The sequence below is a fragment of the Gracilinanus agilis genome, chromosome 2 (genome assembly GCF_016433145.1).
Source record: "Gracilinanus agilis isolate LMUSP501 chromosome 2, AgileGrace, whole genome shotgun sequence".
Lineage (NCBI taxonomy): Eukaryota > Metazoa > Chordata > Mammalia > Didelphimorphia > Didelphidae > Gracilinanus > Gracilinanus agilis.
Window position 1 is genome coordinate 149,228,281 of NC_058131.1, and position 21,088 is coordinate 149,249,368.

Genomic DNA, 21,088 nt, shown 5'->3' on the forward strand with positions numbered 1-21,088 from the left:
ATTGCAATGTGATGCCACTGAAAGTTTAATGACTTTGGACTTAGTGGTCCAAACTAAGTCACTTAACCTCTGCTGACCTCAAGTTTCCTCATGAGTAAAATGAAATAGTTGTATTCAATGGACTCTCAGATATCTTATGACCTGTTACGTGCAGAAATCTGCAACCATTTTTCATGGGGGTGCAAGCTGGCAGTTGCCACTTTAGAACACAGAACCTGTGAGTTCAGAGCCAGAAGTGAAGTTCAGGGCTTGGGGACCCCTTTTTTATATCCTCACCTCAACTATCACCCTGGCACCCGGCCTGGGTCCTCTGCCAGGTTCTGTGTTCTAAAGTGGCAACTGCCAGCTTGCACCCCCATTAAAAATGGTTGCAGATTTCTGCACATAACACTCCAACAGTTCTTAACTTGGAGTCTATAAACTCTATCTGTAAAAATTTGATGAATATATTTCACTATAATTGGGTTTCCTTTGTAACTTCCTATTTTATTTCATACATTTAAAAAGATTATTTTGTAAAACAACTGGCAAAGGGGTCCACAACATAAAAAAGATTGTGAAACCCCTCTCTAAATTTACAGTCTTCTCTAAATTTAACATTGATGAGGACAAGGTCTTAGTTTTAGAGAGAATGGAAGGCTCACAGCTATAGGCCTGTGCTGAGAATCTCATTCTGCAATGGATCCATCAGGGTAAACCCCAGAGTGCCCAAAGTATTGCCCTAAAGGAACAAGAATGGTCCCTGTTTAGGTTGAAGAGGCAGCCCTCCTGGGGACCCAAACAGAAATCTCAAACCTCCCACACTACAGCTGCCTTGGTGAGGCTTGAAAAGCAATACACTCAGCTCAGTCCTACTGAGGGATTAACAAGCCCTTAGAGTAATTTTCTGAGGATATATCATCCATTTCCTTACACCCTTCTCTGAAGGCTCATAAAGATTTCAGGATAAGTTATTTCCTGCCTGTCATGTATCTAAGAATGTGATCATAAGTATAATAAGGTATTGGTAGAATTAAATTGCTAAAGAACTGGACAAGGCATCTTTATCCTCCATCTTAGATTATGTCTAAGAAAAAGGAGATTATACAAGAAGGAAGGGCTTTTGTCCCTTTGTCCTCAGAAAACCATACTGCTAATTTCCTACCAGAAACTTAGTGGGAAATCAAATTCAAAATGTGCACATTAACTGTAACTCTTAAAAGTCAAGCTAATGAACCAATCAGTGGAACAGATCATTCAAAAACCATTTGCAGTTGGCTTCAGAATACATTATGTCTTTTTAAAAAATTCCTGACTAATTATGCTTTCCTTAACCTATTAAACTTATTGTGCATTCTCTGACCATGCCAATGTGGGAGCAGAAAGGAGGGCCCATGCTGAGAAGTAGGGGAAAGCTTATCTGAAATGTAAAACTTTCCACAAATAATCCAAAAAGGAAATAAATACAAATATAAATAAACAACTTTGATTACATTGAGACATATAGTACATTTAATTATTTTATTTCCAGTTAAAATCTAAAATCACATAGAAAAATCTCTTTAGAAAATTCTCAGGTACTTTCTTTCTGCCTCCCCCCTCCCCCAAGGTACTTTTCAAGTTGCCAGCTTTTTATGGTTTCATTTCTACTAATGAGCAAAGGAATTACTGAGTTAATTCTCTAGGCACTCAAGCTGAATCTCCCTCTATAAAAAATAAAAGGTTCTGAGGGCTTACCAAAAAAAAGGAATATGATGCTTAATTTGTTTTTCTCTAGTACATCTCAGAGCCATTAGGCAGCAAGACAGGAATTATAAGCATGATGTGAAACAATTCTATTGAATGTGCTGACCTTTACTGACAGGCTCTTTCCATTATTCTGTCAGATTGTCACATTTTTTAAACCCTTACCTTCCACCTTAGAATCAATACTGTGTACTGGTTCCAAGGCAGAAGAGTGGTAAGGGTAGGCAATGAGGGTCAAGGGACTTGCCCAGGGTCACACAGCTGGGAAGTGTCTGAGGCCAGATTTGAACCTAGGACCTCCCGTCTCTAGGCCTGGTTCTTACTCCACTGAGCTACCCAGCTGCCCCCCCAGATTGTCACATTTTTAATAGAAATTTTCATCAAGCTGAAATCTCACACACACACACACACACACACACACACACACACACACACATACATATCTTTAAGCCTAATTTTTACAAAGTTTGTGCATTGTTAGATAAAAATACATGGTGTTTAGATGCTCATCCTGGGTACCAAACTTATTGATACCAGTTGGATCTAACTGTACTTCCAAGAACTTGGCTAGCCCAAATAGGTGACCTCAAAAACTGGAATTTTAAATGATGAACTTGAAGAGAGAGATATAGGGAGGAAGATTATAGACAGGTAGACAGACAGAGACAGATGGACAGATAGAAATAGACGGATGGATGGATGGATGGATGGATGGATGGATGGATGGATAGACAGATAGATAGACAGGCAGAGACAAAGAGATAAGATAGACAAATAGAATATTTATTAAGCAGTTACCTGATCAAATTAGCTTAAGCACTAGAGATACAAAGAATCCATTAGCACCAAATCCAATGTATGTGTGAAAAAATGCACATCAAATAACTCAAATAAGCTTGAGGTTTCAATAAGAACCTTTTTAAAAAATAACTTTGATAAAGAGGTGCACTTGGATGTGTATTTTAATCAGGCAAGTACTTAAAAACCCAACCTTAATACTTATCCAAACCTTGGTTCTTAAGAAAAATATCCAGCTCATCAATCCCTTCCAATATAAGGGTGCTTCAGGCAAAAACAACAGTTAAGGCTGCGGGGTTTGATTGACAGAGTGCTGGGTTTGAAGTTAAGGACACCCAAGTTCAGATTCTGCCTCTGATGACTGCTTGCACTGAGTGAACATGGGCTAGTTACTTAATAATCTCTGAGCCACAATTCTCTCATCTCCCATTTATTTTTAGCACTTCAAGGCTTGCAAGGCACTTGGCATACATTGCACATTTCATTGTCAAAAGAATCTTGTGTGGTAGGTGCTATTACTATTTCTATTTTACATACGGGGAAACAAAAGCTCAGAGAAATTAGGTCCCTTGTCTAGGGTAACACAGCTGGCGAGGATCTGTGGATCCAAGCCTAGTATTACCTTTTTATCTACTACATCATGTTATCTTCTCCTCGGTTTCTTCATCTGTAGAATGCAGATAAAAATATGTAAAGGACCTACTTCATAAGGTCATTTTTTTTGCACAGTGCCATTCAAACTTGAAAGTCCTCTACAAAAGTTAGCTATTATCCTTACTTTTATTCTTATTATGATCTCAATGATTATTATCATCCATAACCTCTATAGAATTTACAACATGTTATAGATGAGTGCAATCTCTCGTTGTGACATCTCTCAAGCTACAAGTGGTCTAGTGATGAAAGATCCCTGGACCACAAGATAAGGAAACCGGCCAGTGTAAAGCTTCCTCCATTTGATCTGCTTGGCCTAATAAGAGCTTCAAATTTCAGTCAAATGAATACTCATTGAAAGGAGAAATTTTAAGATTGAAATATCACAAACCATTCAAAGGAACAGGCTTTAGAAGTCTTAGGTCCACAAGGCTCCCCTAAGTGAAACACTACCTCTAGAAAACAGAGACCCTTTGATAGGAGGAGAGACTTGTGGGGGGATTATCTAAAAGGTGAAGTCCCTACAAATGCCAAACTATACTTCTACATAAAACTCAGGGGTTTTGTGACAAGAAAAAAAACAACCCAACTTTTTAAAAATTAGATTCTTTGTGTTGATTTTTTCCCCTGTCATTGTCGGGGAGTGAAAGTGGGAGAGATAGAAAATAAATTCTTTTTAATTTAAAATATAAAATTTAAAAATTCAGTCAACTCTTTAAAATGGTGTTTGATTTCTGTATAGTTACAATGCTTAACCTTATTTACTTTTCAAATGGGGGAAAGGAATCAAAGCATCATCCTAAAAGAAAGGCTGTAGAAAGGTCCTCAGTGCATCTTCAACATAGGAATGAATGCTGTTTCCTACTTTTTTTAAAAAAACACTTTTAAAAAATATACACAATACTGAAACAGAGGGATGACATGTCTATCTTCAGGGAAGGGAAAGAAAGTGGGGGACAGGAGACCTTTTTAGGGGATCTGTGAAGTCAAAACTATTTTCATGATAATATTAAGATATTTTAATTTCTAATGCAGTAAATATTAATAGATATGACCCACATAAACAAAAGCTCCTCAATAATTTTGGAAAGTGAAAAGGACTCCTAAGACCAAAAAATTTGAGAACTGACTGCTGTAGAGTCTTGTGCTTTATTCCCCTCTAAAGATCTCCTCTACATATCCCAAAGATACATAGAACATATGTAGAACATCAGAACCTTGAATGAGGAAAGAAGCCTTTGACCAGACTTCTTGGCCGTCTCCTGTGGGCCTGAAGGAAATTACAAGATCGAGCAATCAAAGAGGTCAATTATCATGATATGTCAAGCAGGCAAGAGGACTGGAACTATAGACCTGGAGAGGTCATTTGCTAACTAGCAGGTAGGCTGCTAGGGAGAGCTGTGAAATGAAGAGACTGATTATTTCACAGTAGTGTGATTAGCTGACACATAGGGCAAATGTCCACATGAGATTAAGATGGTAAACAACAGAATAATCTCTTCCAGGAGCATGATGGAATGGTGCTGCTCCAATCAGTGGATTGGTGTCAATCTAACAAAAATGATGTAAAGTGAATTTCCCTAAATAATTTCATGATTACAGCAAGGGAGGTGGTTTTACTGTTAGTTATAGCAAAACCTGTTTGTTTTCAGATATTCATTTAATATTCAATCTATACACATTTAATTAAATGTCCACTACGTTAAAGCTCGGGTTTTTCCTTCAGTAATGAATGGCTGTGAGAGTTGGAATATAAGGAAAGGTGAATATGCAGAACTGATGCTTTCAAATTGGGGCACTGTAGAGGACTTCTGGGAGTGCCTTGGACACCAAGGAGATGACATGAGTCAATTCTTGAAGAATCAGTTCAGACTGCTCATTCAGACAAATACTGAAGTTGAAGCTTTAATACTTAATGAGAAGGCAGGCTCCCTAGAAAAGCCTCTGATGCTGGGAAACACTAAAGGCAAAAGGAGAAGGGAACAGCAGAGGATAAGGAAAAGATAATGCCATGGATGAAATGAACCTGAACTTGGACAGACTTCAAAAAAGATAGTGGAAATACAGAGGAAAAACAACTGCTTGAACACATGGGCTGATGGGGATATTATTGGGGATGTAGACACTAAACGATAACTCTAGTCCAACTATCAATAATATGGAATTGGGTCTTAATCAATGATCCATGTAAAACCCAGTGGAATTGTGTGTTGGCTAAGGGGGTGGGGGTCAGGGGAGTTTGGAGAGAGGGAAAGAAATGAAACATGTAACTATGGGAAAATATCCAAAATAAAAATAAAAACATAATTAAAAATAAAATAAAAAGGGGTTTTGGTAAAAAAAAAAAATAGTGGAGGACAGAAGGGTCTTGTGTGCTGTGGACCATGGGACAATGAACAATTGGACATGACAGAAAGCTGAACAACAACAAACGTATAAGGCCCTGGGGGCACAAATTTAAAAAAAAAAAAAAAAAAAAAAAAAAAGGAGTGTCTGTCCTCAAGGAGCTAACATTCCACTTGAGTTACTCACCTTTACCACTAAGTAAATGCTCATTATTATTATCACTGTTGCTAACAAACTGCTTTGGAGAATACATAAACTGTACAGCACAGTGGACAGAGTGCTAGGCTTAAAGTCAGGAAGACTTATCTTCGTGAGTTCAAATCTGGCACCAGTTCAAATGGTCACACCATTTGTGTGACCCTGGGTAAGTCATTTAATCCTGTTGCCTCAGTTTTCTCATCTGTAAAATGAGTTGGAGGAGAAAATGGCAAATCACATCTTTTACCAAAAAACAGCCCAAATGGGGTCCCAAAGAATTGGACAAGACTGAACAAACAAGAAGCCTCTTCTCTGCCATTTCTGCGCGCAGAAAATAATTGAGTTTAATACTCATGTAGTAAGAATTCGATTTACATTTTTCTTCCTCAGATGTCAAAAAGCATTTTGCTTCAGCCAATTTAATGCATTTATGTCATTCTGTGTATTACCCAGAAATCCACTGGAACCAGTTCTAAGAGCTGCTTGTTAAATTTCAACTGAACTTCAGAAAAATCAAGGCTTCATTTATTATTCTATTGATTTCCAGGCTTAAGAAAACGATGGAAAAAATATTAATACTGAAGACTAAACTTAAAAAGATGCTGTAAGTACATTCCCATGCCTCCCCCATCCCTAAGATAATTGTTCAACACTTACTAACTCATTCCTGATGATATCTATCTGTAACCAATTCTTAGCTTCCTACTGGGATATGCTCCATGAGAGGAGGGCCCATGTCTTATGAAAACTTTGTATCTATATCAAGGCCCCCAGCAAAGTGTCCTACATACCACCAGGAGCTGAAATGTCTATCTTATTCTGTAAAGATGTAATAGTTTGCAATAATTAATTAGGATCATAATTAAATAGGACCGTACTCTTTTAAGATGAAAGGAACCTTAATTAGATTTCACTATGAATTTTTGTTATTAAATAAATCTTACTACTAATATTAATTTAATTAATGGATTAATCAAACTATCATTAATTATGAATTCAATTCAAAATATAAATTTTATAAAATATAATTGATTAATTAATGAAATTATTTTTATTTATTAATTGTTTATTGTGGTCCTGTTGTCTTAAGCCAAGCCCAGTCTCTTCATTTTAGATTTGAGAAAACTGAGTCCCTGAAAGGTTTAATTTACTTGTCCAAGGTCACAGAAGTTTTATGCAGCAGAGTAGGATTTCAATAAAAATCCCATCATGCCAAAGATTTTCTATGACACAAACATAAAAACTAAACAAGAAAAACCTCATGTTTGAAGCATTCCATTCCTTGTCTTATGAGTAATAGAATTCTAAAATACTGGCATGAGAACAGCCAGCATAATCTCTTCATTTTACAGATAAGGCAACTATCAATGAACAATTATTAAGCATCTACTATGTGCCAGGCACAGTGCTAAGTGTTAAAGATACAAGGCAAAAAAGAGTCCCTGTCCCCAAGTAACTTATAATCTAATGGAAAAGACCACATTCAAAAAATACATATACAAATCAGAATAAACAAAAAATAATTAAAAGAGGGAAAGCATTGGAAATAAGAGGGGTCAGGGAAGATTTCCTATAGAAAGTCAGATGAGGCTGTGATTGGTCCAAGTTCATAGTGGCAGAACCCAGACCAAGAATCTAGTTTTCCTCTCTCCCCGTCAAGTGCAATTCTATGAAAAAGCTCTATTTGCTGACTTTCTGGACCCCCTGCTCAAGCCAGAATTCTCTAATATCTTTAGACTAGTGTCTTTTTGGGTGACAGCCAATGAAGTTTCTCTCAATCACTTAACCAATGGTCTGTGTGGTGATGGTGGTGGTGTAGGAAAACACCAGATTTAAGAAAATCACAGACATATCCCACCGCCCTCTGACCAACCCTCCCTCAAAAGCTATCTAATGAAATTCATGTTATGCAATTCTCCCATACTAATGAACACACATTGCTTTATCTCTAACTCTCCCCATAGTCTACTCTTCCCAAAAGGGACAGGAAAATCAAGCATATTAGCAATTTTTATCTCAAAACAACAAAAGAGACAATAAAAATATTAACTGGCATTTTCATAGTGCTTTAAGGTTACATGAATTGGTACAATGGAATGGGCAGTGGCTTTGATGTCAAATGATCTGGGCTCAAAACCTCTCTGGTACTTCTGATATTACTTATGTGGCCTCAGTTCTTGTGTATAAAATGAGGGGAGTTGAACTAGATAAAAGTTATGATTGAGTGATCCTCCTGAAACTTCTGTGAGCCAAGTAGTACCAAGTCTTATAATTATTATCTGTTTTCACCTTGGAAGAAACTAAGGATCATAGAGTTTAAGTGACATATCCAAAGCTATACACACAGTAAATAATAAGAGCAGGGACTCAAAAGCTTGCTCTTGTGACTTCAAGTCCAATGCTGGTATAGTTTAGGAAAAAGTCCTGACTGGACTCTGAATCAGAAGAGAGGTCTGTTCCAATCCTGCCTCTTACCCTTCCTACCTGTGATAACGGAAAAGCCATTTGATGTCTCTGAGCATCAGCCTCCTCATCTTAATAATAATAATAATAATAATAATAATAATAATAATAATAATAATAATACTTTCAGTATTTAGCCCAAAGGGTTGCTGTGAGGCTCAAATAAGATATAACGCACCTAAAACATAAAGTATCATATAAGTGCTAACTTTTATAATAATAATTATTATTGTCATAGCACTGTTATAAGTATTATATTATGTAAACAAATATATAAATTATGTAAATAAATATTAATATAGTGTGTATACAGAAGTATAAATACATTCACGTATATACATAGATGCATGTATGCCTTCCCAATCTTAAAGCACTATACAAATGCTAGCCATTATAATTCTACCAACGGGAGGTCCTAGGTTCAAATCTGGCCTCGGCCACTTCCTAGCTGTGTGACCCTGGGAAAGTCACTTGACCCCCATTGACTACCCTTTACCACTCTTCTGCCTTGGAGCCAATATACAGTATTGACTCCAAGACGGAAGGTAGGGGGTTTAAAAAAAAAATAATAATTTCTACCACACCATGCTGCTATCAATAAGAATAATGGAATAAGGAGAAATAGCCTTCCAAATTTTTCAAAGCCCCATTTTTCAGAAATGTTCCAAATCAAGGAAATGCTTTTATATGTGTGTATGTGTGTGTGTGTGTGTGTGTGTGTGTGTTGTTTGTGTGCACATAAATAAATAAATAAAGTATTTGAGGTCAAATCAGAACCCAAGACTTTTTCCCCTAGACCAGGCTCTCAATTCTCTGAGCCACCTAACTGCTTCCCAAGGCAGAACTTATGAGAGTGGAAGCTTAAAGGAAATGTAAGGGAGAGCTGGAAGACAAAGATCTAGACCTCCATTACTAAGCAACCCACTCATTTATAGGTATCATACAATGGATTCCTTGCTTAGTAAAGATTTTCCACATTTCTGAAGCCATTCAAAAATCCAGTTCTTGTGCCTGTTTTCCTCACCAAGAAAAGGACAAAGGGATAAAGCAAGTATCTAGGTGTCAATGGGGAAACACTTGCCTCTGCCTAGTACTGATAAAAGATGCAAGACTGACTTCATGAAAAGCAAGAGAAAGGATATATTCCCTCTACTGCTCTCAGACAAAAATGTTTTCATTCCACACACCAAGATTTACAAAGGCTGGAAGCTAATGCATATATCACCTGGGTTTATATTAAGCTAAGGTCTTAGTTTCTCTGCTTCCAGTTCCTCTTCTCTCCAATTCATCCTCCTCATAGTTATCAAAATAATTACACTTAGTTCTGATCACATCATTCCTTTGATCAAAAGTGCTTGTCCAACTGGCTAATGGACAAAATATAAACTCCTTATTCTAGCACTTAATGTCCTCTAGAATCTTCCTCACCCTCCTTTTCTAGTCTTATTTCTAGCCTCTCCTTCATTACTTCTATATTATAGTCAAATTGAATGAGCCTTTTCTTGAACTTGATACTCTCATCTCCTCTTTTGATGTATTAAAATAAACCATAATCCTTTACTTCAAATGCCATACCAATTTCAGCCTCTTGAAACCCATCTCTTCCTTCAGAGGCTCAATTCAGGTATCACATCCTCTGTAAAGCCTCCCTGACCCCACTCCCTTCCCAGCTGTCAGTGTTTACTCACACCTCAATTTTCCTTGTGTTACTGGTGTCTTCATTTTAGTGTAAAACCCTAGAGAATTAGAACTTTTACTTTTGTCTTTGTATCCTTAGACCCTAGCACACAAGCAGGTGCTTAATAAAACATTAGTTGAAATTAATTTGAGGTGCACAGATTTTAAAAAAAAAAAAAAAAGAAATAAATAGTGGGCAGACATAAAAGTCCAAACTATATATATATATATATATATATCCAAATGGGCACATTCTAGGTATCAGGTGAATTAAGTATATTAATGATAATTCTGATGAGAGCTTATTTATATAGCACTCTAAGATTTTCAAAGCACGTTTTATGTGTTGCCTCATTTGTTCCTTACAAACATCCTGAGAGATAACTGGTACTATTATCTCCACTTTATAGATGAGGAAACTAAAGCTTTAAGTGATTTGTGGAGGATCATATAGCTAAGCATCTAAGGCAGTGGTTCCCAAAGTGGGCGCTACTGCCCCCTTGGTGGGTGCTGCAGCGATCCAGAGGAGTGGTGATGGCCACAGGTGCATTTATCTTTCCTATTAATTGCTATTAAAGTTTTAAAAAAAATAATTTCCAGGGGGCTAAGTAATATTTTTTCTGGAAAGGGGGCGGTAGGCCAAAAAACTTTGGGAACCACTGATCTAAGGTAAGATTTAATCTCAGGTCTTCCTCATTCAAAGTTCAGCATTCTCCTCATTGCACCTCGCAGCATTATCAATGTTACTGCCAATCAACCACAGCTAAAAAGAAGAAATAACAACAACAGTATTTGTATTTGTAGAGGACATTAAGATTCACAAAGCACTTTACAAATATTATTTCATTTTATCTGTACAACCACTTTACAGATAAGAAAACTGTTGCATAGAGAGATTATGTGATTTGCCCAGGATCATGTATTTAGTACCTGAGGTTAGATTTGAAGTGGTGTCTTCATGTTTGAAGATCCAGTGCTCTACACACTATGTCACCTAGCTGAAAAACTGCATTACCATATCCTACAAACTCAAATAGAAACCCTGCAGGCAGCATAATGACTTAGAAAACCACAAATTAACAATATAAATGTTGTATTACATTTTTTGTTGCTTTTGTTAAACATTTTTCAATTACATTAAAAAAAGAAAACCTTACCTTCTATCTTAGAGTCAATACTAAGTATTGGTTCCAAGGCAGAAGAGTGGTCAGGGAAAGGCAATAGGGTGCCAAGTGACCTACCCAGGGTCATACAGCAAGGAAGTGTCTGAGATAACATTTGAACTCAGGACTTCATTGCCTGGTCTGGCTCTCTATCCACTGAACTGCCTAGATGCCACCTCCAAATTACAATTTAACCTGGTTCAGCTTCGCTCAGAATTTTTGTTGCATCTGGGCAATGAATTTGATATCTCTGGAGTACAGAAAGGACCAAAGGAACATAAGCTCAATACATATGATTATAGTGAAGAGAAGATTTAGTGGTCAACCTAATCCCAAGAGCTTGGCTTCACATACTTGATTTTGTTTTCATTGAGGTGCTCCATGGCAATGTGGCAGTCATCCATTTCTTTGACAAACTCCAAGTTCCGTTTTTCCATTTTCTCCAAATCATGCTTCAGTTTGTCTCTTTCCTTCACTGACTGCTCAGCTTGCCCTCTGTCCATGGCAGAAGTAGATATTATTGAATTCAAATCACAACACAGTTTTATGTTCTCTTATGTCAACAGATTAAAAAATAAAAAGAACAACCCTCAATTGGTAAAGGTGGAATCAAGGGGAAGAGAGTGTCTATTTTCATCTTTTATGGGAGGCAGTCCTACTACTGACTGTAAGGACTCAAACTCAATCAAGTAAGCCAAAAGGGAATGAAACAGGTCAGCACTCTCTGAAATTAGCTCATCTTCTGATCTCTCTGGGTCACCATGGAGAGCCTGACCTAGCTCTATTCCTGAACAACTTTTAAAGTTCATTGATAAAGTAAATGGGTTCTAAAAGAAGGATTCTCCCTGTCAGTGATTCCTAAGGCTTTTCTTCTTTCCCCACTTGGAAAACCTGCTGATTACACTCCCTGAAGGTCAAAGGAAAAGGAGAGTCAGTCCTTTTTAAAGTTCATCTAACAAAGCTGTCTAAAATTTCTCAGTTCCATACTCACTTTGGCAGTACATATACTAAATCTGGAACGATACAGAGAGGATTAGCAAGGCCTCTGCGCGAGGATGACACGCATATTTGCAAAGCGTTCCATATTTTTTACAGAAGAAAAACATGTGATTTATCATTTCTTTATATGGGTATATGATTTAGGGTTTTGGTTTTAAAAGATTATCACAAAAATGAATAATATGGAAATATGTGTCATGTGATAACACATGTATAACCCAGTAGAATTGCTTGTCAGCTCCCGGAGGTGGGACAGAACAGGGGAGGAAGAAAATATGAATCATGGAACCACGGAAAAAATATTTTTAAATGAATAAATTAAATATTTAAAAATAAAGTGAAACTGCTTGGTTCGAACTAGACTGAAACTTTTTAAAAAGATAGTGAGTGTGCTTATTTCCCCAGATTATATTGTATGGAGTTATGCAGAAATAGGTACTTAAAAACTATGTTTAGAGCAAATAAGCAATTCTAGATTGGTTCAATTATTTACACATTTCTTAAATTGTCTGTTATTGCTTCCAGTTGTCATCTGGATTTCATCATCTTAATATAATCTAATCTTTGTTATTTTATATGGAAACATAAAATTTAACATTTTAAAAGTGAGTTAAATTTCCCTTAGCGTTATTTCCTGCCTACTGCCTAAGGAACAGAATGTGCTATTTGCAATAGTTCCTATAATTTTTTAAAGCATGAATCAATAAACATATTTTAAAAAGCATTCCACTTATCTTCTTGGCAAATGGGGGGGAATCTATAAATAGCTACATCTCAAACAGCATTTGATTAAAATGGAATCATAGTGTAATTGACATAATGTCCTTGTCAAAACTCTTATTCTGGGACTGTACAATAGGTATGGGAATATTTGCTGTTTTCCTTTTGGGGTGCAACTCAACATCACTGAGGAAATCAGATTGATGTTTTAAGTGTTCTTGGTTTATGGAGTATTTTCAATTTTGCTGATTAGCAAAATGAAATTTCAAAATAATGTGTGATCCTGGAAATTTGGGGACCCTTGAACTGATTTTGAGGTCCCTGATATAAACTTCCTGTGGATGTTTAGAGGACTTGAAAACTACATTTCCCATGAATCCTCTTGTGTAATACAGGTGGGCAGGAAGTGTGATTACGTAAACAGAGATATAAGACTTGTGACTTGATGGAGACCTCTCTTTCCTGCGGAACAAGCCAGGTGGGCAGAGGTAATGCCAGGGCATTTGAATTAGATCTTAGCAGGTCCGTGGCCTTCTTAATTACCAATATGGCTTTAAATAAGCTATTAAATATTTTGAATATATCCCTCTATATCAATATTATTCGTAACAAATGCCATTTCAAATTTCTATCATCTTTTGGAATCTTGCTAGAATTTGGCTCAATTTTATACTGAACAGCTCTTAAATTTAGAGATTATTGGTAGCTGACTCTTTTCAAATAGATTGCAGAGTCCCTCAATTCATAAAGGAAGGCTCACGGTCATTCAAACCATGTTAAAACAAAAACTTGATGGTGGGAAAAGCACTAGTTTTCAAGGCTGGCAAGCCTTAAGTTGTTCAGGCTAGGAAAATGCCAAGCTAGCAAATTTCAATCTTCATTTTCTTTGTTTTTAATTATTTTTTTCCTTTTCCTGACATAGACATACTTGGGAATAAAGTTAGATAAAAGAAAAGGTTCTACAATTGGCCCCTTTCAATATTGCCTATTTTTTGGTAATAACTCGAGAAATTTCTTCAGTATTTGGACGGTAGTAAGTCCTTTCCCCCCCTTTGTTCTCCTTTTCCCCTCTTCATCTCTTAATCTTCTATCTATCTTAAATGCTATGAGGAAGCTGTCCCAAATTTCCTGGTTGGTAACAACCTTTCCCTCAAACTTTACACAACATTTTATTTTATAATTCTCTTATAAACTAATCAAATATATTGTACATTATACTTACTTGGCATCTTACTATGTTATTAGATCATAAGATCCTTGAATGCTAGAATGGCATCTTATTTAAACTTTGTATCTCTCTCCTCCAAGTGCTAAGCTCAGTATTCTACACATAGGAGGCATTTAGTAAATGTTTATTGACTAAATGTTAAAAGAAGAGGTTCTGCACAACAGTCCACTCTCCTAAAGTTTGCTATTTTCCCCAATGACCTAGAAATTCTCCAGGTAGATAAGTGTGATCATTGATCCATCAGTCCTCCTACACCCAAGTAGATCACATCCCATAGGTTTGAAATTTTCAATAAAGCTAGCTATCACAAAGATACCAAACAGCATTCCATCACAAGTCTAGGACTAACAAACATAAACAGAAGGCTCTTACTGTAGATAGCAGAGTTCATGTCTGTAGGAGGCCAAGGCTGCCTGCTGAATGCCACCACCAGTCATCAACTCATTGTCAAAGGCCCACGTCAGTTCCAAAAGGTTCACCTTATCTTCCATGTTGAAGTCAAGGTTCTATAAATAACAAAAATCCCATTGGCATCATTTTTATGAGGCTGTTGCTAACGATAATCAACAAGAATTTACCAGAAACTTTTCCCAAAATAAGTCAAGTTAAAAAGCATCTACTATGTGCCAGGCAGTACTTTAAGTGCTAGGGACACAAAGAAAAGGAAAAATAGCCCTTGACCTCAAGGAGCTCCAAGTCTAATGGGGGAGATGACATGCAAACAACCATATATAAACAAGATATAGATAGGAAGGTAGACATAGGGAGACAGAGGAACAGAGACAGATACGTAGAGAGATAAATATCAATTAACTATAGATATTGATTAGATAGATATGGATGCAGAGAGATAGATGGATAAATATAGATAAAGATATAGATTGGAGAGATAGATTAGATTGATAAAGAGAGACATGGATAAATAGAGAAAGATATGGATAGAGATAGATAAAGATATAGATTGGAGAGATAAAAATTAGGTATAGATAAAGATATGGATTGGAGAGATAGAGATTAGGTAGATATAGAGATTGACATAGATAAATAGAGATAGAGATGGATAAATATAGATTGGAGAGATAGATTAGATTGATAAAGAGATAGACATGGATAAATAGAGAAAGATATGGATAGAGATAAAGATAGAGATTTGAGAGATAGAGATTAGGTAGATATAGAGATAGATATGGATAAATAGAGACAGAGAGATGGATAGGTATAAATATGAAGGATATAGATTAGATAGCCAGATATTGATAGATATATATATGTAGAGAGAGACAGATAGATATAGATTAGATATATAGATACTGTTAGATAGCAATAGAGAAATAGATATAAATAAACAAGATGAAAGAGATGATATCATCTCAGAGAAAAGTAACTACCATTAAGATAGACCATTAAAGGCTTTTTGCAAAAGGTATAATTTTAACTGAAACTTTAAAGAAGCCAAGTAAGCCTGGTGTTTATATAGCAGTTTATATATACAAGGCATCCTAAGAGTTTTAGTGTAGTTTTAAGCCTTAATTAGCTTAGACTTTATATGTGACATATTCTCTATATATAACATATACATTTTATACACACACCCACAAACTACATATGTGTGTACATGCATGTGCGCATGTGCCTGTACACACACACACACAAAATATGATCACTTGATCACTGCTGAGTTAAGAGTTAAAAGGAAAGTCTTGTAGTCTGATTCCCTCATTTAACAGAGGATGAAAGTGAAGTCCCCAGAGGGGCAAAGATTTGTCCAAGATCACACAGATAATGAGAAGGCCAATATTTGAAGCTATATTTTTTTGTCATATTAGAAAAGCCCTTAGATATCACTAAGCACAATCCTTGGTTTTATTTTTGCCTTCATATTTTCAGGACTTAGCAAAGTGCCTGGCACCCAAATCATTTTGTTGAGGACCTGAAATCTTGTCACTGTGTGTTCTTGCTCTCAAAGACTTACAAATTCTATTTTAAAAATTTTACATAATTTTTTTTCATATTACTTTATTTTCTCTCCTTAACCTCCCTTCCCTACTCCTAGAGAGCCATCTAACAATTATTTTAAATAGGGGGAAAAAATTTTAGCAAAACTTACCAGTCTGTGAAAAATATAATATATATGCATGTTTTCATACCTATGAACCTCCCCTACCTCTATCAAACAGGTTAAAGTCTACATACAAGGGGCAGCAAAGTGACTCAGTAGATATAGAGCCAGCCATGGATATGGGAAGTCCTAGGTTCAAATGTGGCTTCAGATACTTCTTAGCTGTGTGACCCTGGACAAGTCACTTAAATTAGTCCTTACTACTCTTCTGCCTTGAAATCAATACTTAGTATAAATTCTAAGACAGAAGGTAAAGATTTTAAAATAAATAAGGTCTATAAAGAAGTAAAGCTACAGGCAATAGGACATGTCAGGACATTCTGCCCTTCTAAGTCACAGATCATTTGAGCTCCCATTTCCTCATTCTTTTACAGGAGCATAAATGACCCGCTAATTCCCAGTATTGCAAAGGAGAAAAAGTTCCTATATGCAGGGACATTTGAGCTCTTGGGGAAAGGGAAAAGCATAGTGTCAGCTGTTTGTTAGAATAATAATTATAATGCAAGTTATGATTATTCAAGTGTTGACTTTCTGACAAAGACAAAGCTTTGTTCAAAACAAAGGAGTAGCAGAGGGACAAGTCTCAGCAGGGTAATCTCTCCCCAGGAACAGAACTGTCAAAAATGACAATGGCTTCTAATTAGCCAAAGAGAACCAAAGTGGGTTACAGGCACTCTGAATGAACAAAATCTCAAGCTTCCTTCTCTGGAAGAACCTTATAGTCACTAATCCCAAGATGCTTTCAAGAAAGTTATCACCACAGGGGAGAGTAAAAAAACCAATAAGAGCACTGGATCAACTCTGAAGGGAGGGTATATTCTGAAGTGTTAGAAAAAAGGAAGCCCAGGGTTCAAATCCCAGTGGCAGTGGCTCAGTCCTTTATCCTTCAGAAGAAGAAAAAAAAGAAAAAAGAAAGAGACTTGTACTAGGTGGACTTTTTAATCATGGTCAAGAGTGTCTTAGGCTCTGACACTCCTAAACAAAATTTCAAGATCTAGGTTTTTATATGTAGGAAGTTCTCATTCCAATGCAGCTAGCTAGATGACACAGAGGATAGATTATTGCACCTGAAACCAGGAAGTCTGAGGTTCAAATCCGGCCTCAGACATTTACTAGTTGTGTGACTCTGAGCAAGTCACTTAACCTCTGCCTGCATCAGTTTTCTCTCCATCTAAAAATGGAGAACATAGAATCCATCTCCTAGGGCAGTGAAGGTGAACTTTTTAGAGACTGAGTACCCAAACTGCAACCCTCACACTGCATCTGAGCTCCCTGCATTACCCTAGACAGGGAAGGGAAGAAGCACTCCCATTAGGCTGCTGGGCAGAGAGGCGGGTGATGGGAGAAATGTCCTCAGGCATGGCGGAGAGGGGGAGGAGAGCAGCCCCCTCTGGCATAGGTGCCACAGGTTCCCCAAAATAATCCTAGGATGTCGTGACTTTCAAATGAGCTTTGTAAAGTGCTTTGCAACAGTGCTAGCTATTATTTTTAATAACAAGCCTATCTTCAGAAAAGCTTTAGATGCCTTGTTCCTCTGTGTAATCATAAACAGGCTTGAAATTTTGTTGTGCTCAAGGAAAAATAAATGGTACAGTTGGAGAACAGAAAATTATTCTAACTCCATAAATACCTGGTGGTTTGAGAGGTTTTAAACCAAGGAAAACCACCAGAATCCTAGATGTGAAGTAACAAGAAGAAAAAACAAAATACAGAAGGAAAGGGCAATCAACAAATAGTGCCTGTCCCCTCTAAAAAGTGAAGACCAAAACACAAAGATAGCACACCTGCCAGTTCTGTGCCTTTGGGTTAAATTAGACTTGCCAAAATAGAAATTTTCTCATAACCAGACAGAGACTACCCCAGGCTTTCTAAAAGAACAAAAACTGGAAGATGCATAAATGACCTGATAGAAGTGCAATCAAGAGACCTAACAAGATAACAGGTTATTTATGAGCTCCTTGACATCTTCTGGGCTTAAATAAGAAACTGAAAAGAAAAAACATCTTGGTGTGATGCCAAAGCATAACCCACATATAAAACCTTGCTTGACATAGGAACAGGCTGCAGAAGAATCCAGTCTTTCATTTTTTGTCTCCTTTGCTGGATCCTCCTCCAGATCATGCCCTCTAACTAAAAGTGCCCCTCAGAGTTCTGGTTTGGGCTCTCATTCTCTTTCTCCTCTATATCACTTCACTTGGTAATCTCATCAGCTCCCTTGGATTTAATTACCATCTTTATGCTGATGTTTCTCAGATCTACCTTTCCTGGCCCAATCTATTTTCTGACTTTCAAGCTTGAATTTCCAATAGCATTGCAGACATCCAAAAGAGGATTACATCTTAAACTCAATATATACAAAAATGAACTCATTTATCTTGCCTCCTAAACTCTCCCTCCCTCCCATCTTCCCTGTTACTCTAGAGGGCAACTCTATTCTCCCAGTCCCTCGGGATCACAATCTAGGAGTCACCTACCTCCCAGCTTTTGCCAAAGCCTGTCACTTTCACTCCTGTGACATCTCTTGAAAATGCTTCCTTCTCTTCTCTGACATAGGCACCATCCCTAGTGCAGTCCCTCAGTACCTCACACCTGGATTATTTCAATAGCCTTCTAATAAATCTGTCTGCCACAAGTCTCTCTGAACTTGAATCTATTCTCCTTTCAGACACTAAAGTAATCTTTCTAGATTGCAAGTCTAACTATTTAACTTCTCTACTCAATAAACTCCAATGGCTTCCTATTGCCTTGAAAAGCTAATAAAAAATTCTGTCATTCAAAGTCCGTTATGAACTAGTTCCTCCATTACCATTCCAGGCTTCTTGAACCTTATTCTTCAAATCAGAGATCCTGGCTGTTCCCTAAGCAAGACACTCCCTCTCTTGGCTCCACCCATTTCCTTTGGCCCTCAAGACTAGAATGCCCCTTCTCCTCTGCTCCAACAATAACTGACTCCCATCTAACATCCCACCTTTTCAGGAAGTCTTCCCTAAGCCTTCTTAATTCTATCTTTCCTTTTTGGAATTATTTCTTATTTATTCCATATGTAGACAGATCATATATATTTGTTTGGATGTTTTCTCTCCCATTAGATTGTAAGTTCCTTGAAGACAAGGACAGTACCTCTTTTTTGTATCCCCAGAGATTAGCACAATGCCTAGCACTTAGTATTCGGTTTAAAAATGTTTATAGAATATAATTGGTATGGGCAACAATGAAATTTTTTAAATTACAAAGATCTAGAGATCTAACTCCAAAAAATCTGGCATTTAGGTGATGTAGTAGAAAGAATGCTAGACCTAGCATCAAGAAAACATGAATTCAAATTCAACCTCAGACACTTATTAGCTATGTGAACCTGGGGCAGGTGATTTAACCTCTGCCTCAATTCCCTTTGAAAAATGGGAATAACAATAATAATATGGGATAATAATAGCACCTATTCCAAATTCTGGTGCAAAGCTCAAATGAAACAATATTTGTAAAATGTTTCCAAACCTTAAAGCATTCTATAAATGCCATCATTATTATTCTTATTAAATAGAAAATGAATCTGTGCATATGCTTTCTTCCAACATATTAGTACAGTTAACCTCTCTAACAAATACAAAATCCTTTCTTTAAATCTTCAAATGAAGATGAGTATTTCAAACCAATCTCTACTAAGGATTTTCTGCCACAACAAAATAGGAAGGGGCACAGGTACACACTCTAGCTGGACTCTCCTGAAAGTAAAGCTCTATTCTACTTGGTTTCCTCATTTTTTTTTCTAAACCCTATAGGTTCCTCCAACTATAAATGGCTTGTTGCAGTACCCAATGTTCCGTAGCAAACCTGCAGTATCTCTTTGCCATTCTTTATGCCTTCTTGGGCCCAAATGGCAATGACTTGCTCAGGAATAGCAAGCCCAGAGCCATCATCGATGCTGGAGAAGAGGTGCATATCCATACAGATGGACAGAAGGGATGAGGTAGTGGAGGTTTTACAGCCATTCTCCTCATAGACCTGCAGAGGGGAGAAAAATGAAGACATAGCTATATATACACACACACACACATATATGCACACACATGCATATGATAATAAATATAATGATATAACTTGTATCTCTAGGTATTAGGTATTGTGACTTTATAAATATTATCTCATTTTATCCTCAAAATAACCTGGGAGACACATACTATTATTGTCCCCATTTTACAAGTAAGGAAAGCAAGGCAAACAGAGGTTAAGTGACTTGCTCAGAGTCACACAATTAGGAAATGTCTGAGGCTGAATTTAAACTTCCAGACTCCAGGTCTGGCACTCTATCTACTTTGTCACCTAGCAGATCTTTACATACACACACGTACATACATATCTCACTACAATAGCATGCTACCACACACATATGCATATCTGTATGTCTATCAAGATATGCCTATTTTTAAAATATGCTACAACAACTTCTAAGCAATGCACTCTACATAAAGTGTCCATAAATTTTCTATAATATAAATGTTATATATTTATTTATATTTTATATGTATATTTATTTATTTTGTGTTTGTTGATGGCACATAAATTTTTTTAGCTTAAATACTATACTAAGGCTTTTGAAAGACTGTATATATATTAAGAAAGATTTTATGCATTTGATAAAAATGTCCATCAAGAGCCCTTAGTCCTGTTAAAATTTCTCTAGGAGCTTTAGGAACTCCACTGTCTCTCATAAATGGCAATAGCTTAAAGGGCAGCTAGATGGCTTAATGGCTTGAGAATCAGGGCTAGAGATCAGTTGTGGGTTCAAATCTGAGTTCAGACACTTTCTAGTTGTGTGTGACCCTGGACAAATAACTTAACCTCAATTGTGTTGTCCTTTCTGCTCTTCTGTCTTGGAACCAATAGAGTATTGACACTAAGACAGAAGGTAAGAGTTTTAAAAATGGCAATAGCTTAAAGGATGACATTTCAGCACTTCTAGATATAACTCTGTATGCCTCCTTCTCTAGTCACATTCAT

At 36.8% G+C, this 21,088-nt stretch overlaps 1 protein-coding gene and 1 non-coding gene across 2 annotated transcripts in view; one reads left to right on the forward strand and one right to left on the reverse strand.

Moving 5' to 3' along the window:
* Positions 1-21,088, reverse strand: part of NINL (ninein like) — a 176,728-nt gene that overhangs the window by 58,281 nt on the left and 97,359 nt on the right. Inside the window, exons 9-11 of the mRNA XM_044663444.1 lie at positions 19,922-20,092; positions 14,344-14,477; positions 11,379-11,519 (exon numbers count right to left, since the gene is read on the reverse strand). Coding sequence (XP_044519379.1) covers positions 11,379-11,519; positions 14,344-14,477; positions 19,922-20,092 — 446 coding nt within the window. The remainder of the gene's footprint in view (positions 1-11,378; positions 11,520-14,343; positions 14,478-19,921; positions 20,093-21,088) is intronic.
* On the forward strand, positions 12,008-12,114 carry LOC123238326. Its single transcript, XR_006505528.1, has one exon. It is a non-coding gene; the product is annotated as a U6 spliceosomal RNA (small nuclear RNA).